Source organism: Pezoporus occidentalis, unplaced genomic scaffold (assembly GCF_034315485.1).
Source record: "Pezoporus occidentalis ecotype Australia unplaced genomic scaffold, CSIRO_AGI_Poc_V1 ctg111, whole genome shotgun sequence".
Lineage (NCBI taxonomy): Eukaryota > Metazoa > Chordata > Aves > Psittaciformes > Psittacidae > Pezoporus > Pezoporus occidentalis.
The window spans coordinates 180040-188239 of record NW_026912898.1 but is presented as its reverse complement, the minus strand read 5'-3'; the positions used below and the strand labels follow the sequence as shown (position 1 = coordinate 188239).

Genomic DNA, 8200 nt, shown 5'->3' with positions numbered 1-8200 from the left:
GCATTTTGCTGTGGGCATTTAGCAGACACATGGTGCCAAAGTACAGCTTTCCTCTGTTCAGTCTTGCCTGGGTCAAGAGTATCAGTGGTGATGTCTGTTACTTATAAATGCCAAGCACTTTTGCATGGGGAGACCACATCGGGCCTGTGCCTTCTACCTCAATGGATATTTAACAACAGTAAAAGCATATGAGGTGTTTTACTTCACCTTTTCATTCTAACAGAGCTTTTCACCCAGACAGAAGAAGTAAAAAGTATTTCTTTCTACAGTAACGGGACTTATATGTGGAAAGTGTTTCTTCCCACAGTAATAGGACTTGAATGAGAAGGTCAAGGGAGAAGTGAATGAGGTTATGTCCTAAAAGAACTGAAATACAATACTTCCCTTCCAGGAACAAATAACTGCACACAACTACACGTATCTATAAGTGAGAGACTTTATTTGAACCAATTTTTCAGATACAGACATCTGTATTATTCTCACTTCTCGGGAATGTTTTCTGCTCATTTTTGAAGCTTGCAACCTTAGGACAATATTCAGGACATATGTGTACATTAGATCTCTGCAGATGGACACATTCATAATGCACAAGTACAATGAGTGAGAGACTCTTTCCAGATCCTCGCACAAGAGCATCGGAAATGGGCCGCTCTAATCGTCAAGTTCTGCTCTTATTTAGCTTCCAGACACGTCACAGTTCTTGATACTCTCTAGGCTGTAGCCACCTTCTTCAGGCCCCAATTTACTACTGTGTTACTTCAGCTGTATGCCAGCGTAACTCCTCAAAATAGGGCTTAGGTGATGCACAGGGATGCGTTTCATTCATTGGGAACAGGCATGAGCAGAAAAAACAAGCTATTGGATGAACGGTTCACCTAGGATTTTCTTTAGTGAGAGTAGTCTAAGTCTCAGGCTGGGATCTTACTTTGGAAGTGACCAGTGGTTCTGGGTGTGTATTACATGAATCTGGATGTTCAGAGTATAAAGAGGACCTATGGATTGGGCCCCAGCGAGGTGTCTCTTAAGTTGGGCACTCCAGATGTGAGCCACTGGGGTCACTATAGCCTGTTCTGCAAATCTCGACCTTCACCTCTTCTTCCAAGTATTGCTCAACAGAGGAATGTAGTAATAAAGCATTGTAGGTAAGAATGCAGGCTCGCACATGACCTGAGATCAACACCCTGAAGAATGGATAGAGGGTAGCGCTTTCAGGACCACCTAAATGACACATGGTCTTCAGTCCCATTTTGGCCTGAGACCCCCAAATTGGCTGCAGAGAGGAGTCTGGGCATCCTTCAGCATTTGGGCCTTAGGAGCTTACGTCCCTTTGAAAGCCGTGTGTGTTCTCATGTGCCCATGTCACTTAGGTTATCCTGAAAACTGTACCCTGTATGCATATAGGTAGATAAGGGGCAGACTTTCACAGGCACAAGTGGCAGTTAGACATGTAACTCCCATTGATTTTGCTTTCCCCCTCGGGGACCTGGAAAATCCCCCCGCGAGGAGTTGAATCCTCCTCTCGCCTTCGTTTCACACCAGATTAACACCACTGGTTCCAGTGGAGCGACTCCTGAGTTACCCCGGTGTGAGCGAGAGGAGAACCAGTCCTGAGGTGCTCTAAATATCCAGTGAAAGTGCTAATGTGGCAATGCAGAAAAGAGGGAATCTGAGCACAGGCCTGGAAGAGGACCCACCACACCAACCCCCTCATCACTGAGCTGCACATGACCACCAAGAGGGCATCTTAGCCAAGAGGGGCCACAACAACATTCATTCAAGACCCTTCCCTCCACCTCTGCAAACCACAGCCGCGCTGTTTGCTTCCTAAGACACCTATGCCAAACACCAGACCTTCAGTACAGAAAGCCTCACGTGCTACTTTGCCATTCGGAGACCTCAGAAAAGCCAGAAATCACTCCCATGGGGAGCTTGGAATGAACTCCCTCTTTCTGTTTTATCTTCTTTCCTGTCTTCCTAAACCCTTCTCCTCCAGTCCTGGCCATTTCTTTCCTTTAGACTAACACATTCCCAAAGTGACAGCGTTTACGTTGTCACTATAGGTGAGCTCCGTCTTGCTAAGGCTTCTCACAGGGCTGCATTAGGGGTTGGGGCTGGAAAACACTGGGTCTGAAGGGATCTCAGCAGGATGCGTTTCCCCTCCCTTTGGAATGTGGCTCACGGTGGAGCATCCTGGCTGATGCAACTGTCACAAGGGTTGTGAGTTTGCTACCAATGCAGAGTCTGAGGATGCCACAAGAGTTGCAAAGCAGACTGAATCCATGCAAACGATCTACTGCATTGATGGGGGGTGTTGTTAGGTTGGGGTTTTTTGCACTTTTCCAAGGCTTAGTCTAGATGAGATGAAATGTCAAGAGCTGGCCTACAGCTGGTATGAGCATTCAGGTTAGATGTGGATCACAAGCATATCTTAGTACAGGGGCATGGAAAAACACCCCCTTGGACTTTGAATTTCCACAGCACTGTACATGAGGTCAGGCACCATATTCCCAGCGTGAGTCATTCTGACATGCCCTTCTCTCTCCAGATATAAAATAACAACTACAAAGCAAAGCTATCCCCTTCAGGGAGAGAGGATTAGATCTATACTCCCTGGGGAATTCATGCTGGTTGTTGCATCAGGAGCTCCAGCTACCCTGCTGGGTACTCTTTGCTCCACTCCTTACTTCTGGGACCTCCTGCCTCTTGTGCTGCTCTCAGCTCACTTGATATCCTGCTAGAAAAATCATTCCTCAAATACCCCTGTTCTCCTTCCAGTTTCTGTCCCATGCTACATCCTTTAGACTGTTTCCTTTTAGCCTTTTAAAACCTGGCTGAAGAGGCAACTCAAGGAAATCCAAATGCTTTTCTCTGCTCCCTTCCTGTACCCTGAAGACAGCCCAGCTTCCTACACAAATCTTGTGTATTACACTTGAAACCAGTGCCTGCTCAAGGCAGGGTTTGCCTGTGTGCTCTCTCTCACGCTCTCTTTGCCCTGACTCTCTGGCTGGATCAGGACATGGCACAATAAGAAAGATAGGGAGGTGCCTGGTTACAGCTAGTAATATTAAACTAGAACCAAGGGAGAAGAATCAGTATTTAGATTACTTAGGTTTGCAGCTGGTAACCACATACCCGGTTCTCTTGGGGGGGGGGGGGGGGGGGGGAACACCAAAACACAAACCCCAACCCTTTGTTCTCTAAGCAACGCGGCAAAGTATGTTGTTACGAACGGTGACAAAACACGCGCGATGCCCTAACCGTCAGCCAAGGGGAGGCAACATGGGAAATACAAAGGTAAAACATCCCTGGGGAGAGACAAACGTTTCTGGTTTATGAGGAGGGAGGGAGGCCTATGTCCAGGAGACATGAGAGGCAGTTTTGTATTCCTTATAAAGCTAGAACTAGTAAAGTGGAGGGAAGATGAGAAGCTCTGGGTCTGAAGTGAGAAGAGCGGGGAGACCACGCGGTCTGTGCAGAATCAGGCAAGACAGCCCTTATAAGAAAACTCTTGTGAATGGTCATGACTGGAGATGAGGCCAAACAAAAACCATGCTCCCTCCTTCCTGCCTCCTCCCAAACACCTCTCCCACAGATGCTGAGAGCTGAACTTTTTAGTTCTTTCCACTCAGCGCTAGAGACACGAGGTGCCTGCAGCGACCGAGCTGGGCTTGGGCACCTTGTGTGCTACGAACAGCAAACATACTCTACACCTCTCCTCCCTACACCTCATCCCCCGTGTCCATCAGAGCGCTCTCCCTCCCTAAACACCATCCACCCCCCTGCCACATCCGCAGCAGAAGCGGGCAGAGGGGTGAGACCTGACATACGGTCCAAGCAGTGCCTGATGTCCGCGCTACATTTGCTGAATTGAGGTCAGGCTGGAAGGTGTCTCAGGGTTTACCACCCATCATGACATGGGAATATTAGCATATATATTGTTTATGAAGTATGACACAATACCTATCTGTCAGTCAGCCCATCTTTCTACCTATTTAGTCTGTCTAATCTACTTTAGCTAGCTATGTTTCACTATCTCTATCAATCATCTATTGCTCCATATTAGCTAATTTCTTCCTGTCTCTCTCTCACCTTTTTCACTCTAATCTTTCTTACTCTAGCTATGCTCCCCTCTCTCTCCCTATCATCCATCTATCCACTCGAAAATCTTCCCCCCCTCCTCTCTGTAATCCCTGTTTTTAAAAATCTCTGTCCAATCTCTCTCCCACTCTCTCTTTCCCTCTCTTTTTAAAAGTCCTCCCTCTCTCCCTCTCTCTTCTTCCTACACCAGGAAGAACATGGAAACGAATCCTGATGCATTTTGATAGCACTTCCAGTGAGCAGTCTATGTTCAAACTGATCATCTCTGAGGAGACACTGTTCATCTTTTCTCCCTATTTCCAACAAAGAGATGGAGGAGAACAAACAAGTAGTGCAGGGAAAGGCAACCAGTCCTCTGAAGGCCACAGGGCTGCCACTCCAAGCATCAGCCACCAAGGGATGTTGGGGCTGTCAGCAGACCCATCTTTTTGGTGTTACTGCTGTGAGGCCAGTTTAGTGGTGGCCCTGCAGCGTTGTATGGCAGTCCTTGCTGGTGCGGCCAGGAAACCATGGTGGGAAAGCACAGGGTAATAATCTGGGCAGTGAAAGAGCAAAAAGCTTTCATAAAAGCCCAGTTATTATTGAATACATTTTAACTGTTCACCCTGGCAGCTCATAAACAGAGCAGCAGACTCCAATGGCTGTCAGTCCTGCATCAGGACAGTCTGGGGCTAATGGGTGTCCACTTGGCATGCACCAGGGAACATCCTGCACCCCATGGAAAGTAGTAGTGGTGCTCTGCCTGCACCATGCTTTTAGCTGGCTACAGAGGAAGGCCATGAATGACAGCTAAGAGCCATGGCCTCTGGGTGAACCATCCCAGCTTTCTCCAGGGAGCAGGAATGAGGTATTTCTCAAAGTGCCATTGACTGGGTCTTACCTACCAGACCTTGTCCTGCCCACTACTGACTATTTATTCAATGCATTGGCCCAATTTATTATGCCAAACAGAACACTTTTGGAGGGCCATGCTATGCTATTCAACTTTAGCCAAATGGGATGAGCATCAGTTTATCTGCCTCAGGTCCCTATCCCCTCATGGCCCATAGTGCACCTTTTGGCAGGGGTTGGACCTTCAGCATGGACCAAAGCCAGTCTCTCTGCTGGCTCATCCCTCCAAGGTCGCCATGGTTCTCCAAATCAGGGCTTAGAGGTCTCCTAGAAGGCTGCTTATTTAGTTCCTTCCTAAAACTGATTTTGCTACTTTCATTATTGTATCGGTTGATGCTAAGGCCTCACTCCAAATCCAAGCCCGCTTCCCTTAAAATTCCCTTCAGTAGTGCCAAGGGAGAGCGGTTGGTCACTGACCAGTGGCCAAGGAGCACAGTGGGGCCACGCAGAAGTGGCCCACCAAAGCCTGCAGAGGCCAGCAGTGCGTACGGCAGCATAGAAATGCGACACGGTGGTGTTAATTCTCATTATTCTCATTTATTATCATTATTGTTCAGTTTGAAAAAGGAGCCTGGAGCCAAGCATTATGCTAGTTGGCACATTGCTTATTTTGTTGTTGTTCTAGTTCTGAAAACAGACTGGGGTTTTAGTATGATTTGGTTGGTTGGATTTGGTCTTTTTCGTTCATTCCATCGCATTGAAAAAGGAAGAAAAGGATTTTTTTATTCTTGGTTTTTCTTTTTTTTCCCCCCTCTTTTGTTTTAACTCACTCGGTAAAGTCTGGACTCCTCGGATGAACGGAACATTGCACACACACGCACACACACTTGGAGAAGAGAGGGAGAAGGAGAGGAAAGAGAGAAAGAGAGGGAGCGCTCGCGGTGGGCAGACAGACACACGCACGCGCCAGGTCAAGGAACTCTGATACAGTGCAAGAATTTTCCCAAAATGATTGGATCATCATTACCAAAAAACTCGCCATAACAACACCAAGGAACAAAGAAATGTTTAAGCCACACTGTTTGACTGGGATTTTTCCTGCCTTTTTTTTTTCTTTTTTTTTCTTTTTTTTCTTTTTTCTCTTTTTTTCTTTAAATGTTTGCCACACAGAGAGAAAAAGGGTTTTCAGTGGGAATGGGAAAGGGATGGACAGGCTCACGGACGTGAGCGGGAAGGGGGGAAGATCGAGATTGGGGTGGGAAGGAAGGATAGAGGATAGGGGGAGGGAGGGAGGGGCAATGGGGAGTCATTTCTTAATGTTCAGGCATTTTCTTGGTCCGCCTTGCTCTCTTCTTCTTTCACCTCTTCCTGCTGGGCACTTTCAGTAGGTTTGGTTTCTTCTACAGCATCTAGTGGGGAAAGAGATGGTCCAGGGTTAGTCAGCTGTGATCTAGAGCATCCTGCATGCGCACACAGCCATTGCATGATGGACTGCATGGCTTCAGGCTTGCCTCTCCTCAGTTACCCATGTCTCGAAGTCCCTGGCATTCCTGCTGCACAAAAGAACATGCCAGGGTTCAGCCCAGCAGGCGAGTGTGTGGCTCCCATAAAACCCCTCCAGCCCCATCAGAAAGCGTGTGTAAGTACCTAGCTCGCTGCTGATGTGGCAAGCAACCACCACTCATTTCATCTGGTGCACTGATGAGGCTCTTGGCTAACCAGCTAGGTCATACACCTTGTTACTGCACCCACTGACTGAGCCAGCCTCTGTTGAATTGTTGCCCTGAATTACCACGACAGATCCTCCCAGCCAAGACTTAAAGCGAAAGCTCTACACACACGTGAAGCTTTCAAGACCCAAAGGGAAAATGTTATAACCTGTAACTTGGACTTCTCTTACACTGAACAGACATCTAGAGAAATATCTCTAGCCTTCAATAATGAGAGCCTTCATATGGGCTGTTGTCACATCTCTCCAGTTTTCTGGGCTCTCATTCTGAAGGAAGGGGAAGTAATGAGTGTAATAACTGGAGGTTGGGTCTGTCTATCAGACACCTTGTTTTGGCACACTGTTTACATGAGGGTTTAAAATGAATGCTAGGAACAATCCCACAACAATGAGTCAGACAGAGGATCAGAACCGGAGGCAAGGCAAATCCAAGGCAAATGAAAGGAGCAGCCCTTACGCTGGAGTGATCTTACTGCTGGGTTTATCCAGCCTGAGACACCGTGTTCCCTGAATTGCAGCAGGATGGATTTGTCTTTGAGTTCCTGCTGACTAGCAATCGTCATCTTTAGGTCAGGGTACACTGGCCTATGCATCCTTTGGATTGCTTTTTACAGAAGGTGATGGCTCACCCAGGGCTGCAGGGTTTTAAGGTCAAATAATGCACAAGGGTCTTAGTGCACGGTAGTGGCTGGTCTGCTCCATTGCCATCTCCCCCCCATTTCTCACTGACATCCCCCTCCTGCACACGCTGTAGGAGTGGGACTGACCACAGAGAAGTCAAGCAAGCATCATCACTCCAGACTTGGGCTAAAGAAGAGGGAAAAGAAACAAGTGCTGAAGGGCTGGGTGGTGTGGGACAGACCACAAGATTGCTATGCCACATACCTCAATGCTGGTATTCACCATACTTCCATAGCATCGCTGTATCTCCAGAGGTCATTCGGAAAGGACTGTGGGTCCCTGGACAGTTCCTGGTGTCTCTGATGGGCTATCAGATTATGTTATACCAGCAAATGAAATGGGCCAGGGACTGCTCTCTTGGCCCCAAGGCCAGCTGGAACCACACAGCTCATGTCCATATGGCTAAACCCTCTTACTCTCCAGAACAGGGTGGCAGTGCCTGGAGCAAAGCTAGTTGATGTATTCAAAATCACGCCATGGCCCATGCTGTCAGCTTAACAATACGGATGTTCACAAGCCAATGTTTAGTTTGTGAGGATTTAGCGTCCTCACACCCAAGTTTAGCGTTAGTGAGAATGCGAACTGGGATGTGAAACTTTCATTACTGACACCATTTATGCGTTTTGGCCTGGTCCATTCGATGCCATCAGATGGCAGACTTGTATTTCCTTCCAACATTGCCAGTAGATGATGCATTCCTGCTTCCTTCTCCCCCTCAGCTCTTTAGCCTATCTTTTAAATATGCTCCCAGGCACCACTTCCATACGGATCACCTTTAAGATGTGTGTAACTTCCTACTCTGAATTATCTTCATTAAAGGTTCTGCCTCTGGACCTTCAAATACTTCTTGTCCTAGTAAAC

The 8200-nt window shown here is 47.5% G+C and overlaps 1 protein-coding gene across 1 annotated transcript in view; it reads right to left on the bottom strand.

Annotated features, from left to right (window-relative positions):
* Positions 1 to 422: 422 nt before the first annotated feature.
* GAP43 (growth associated protein 43) overlaps positions 423 to 8200 on the bottom strand; it is a 57816-nt gene continuing 50038 nt past the window's right edge. Inside the window, exon 3 of the mRNA XM_062632631.1 lies at positions 423 to 6338. Within this exon, the coding sequence (XP_062488615.1) occupies positions 6250 to 6338 (89 nt within the window). The 3' untranslated portion in view covers positions 423 to 6249. The remainder of the gene's footprint in view (positions 6339 to 8200) is intronic.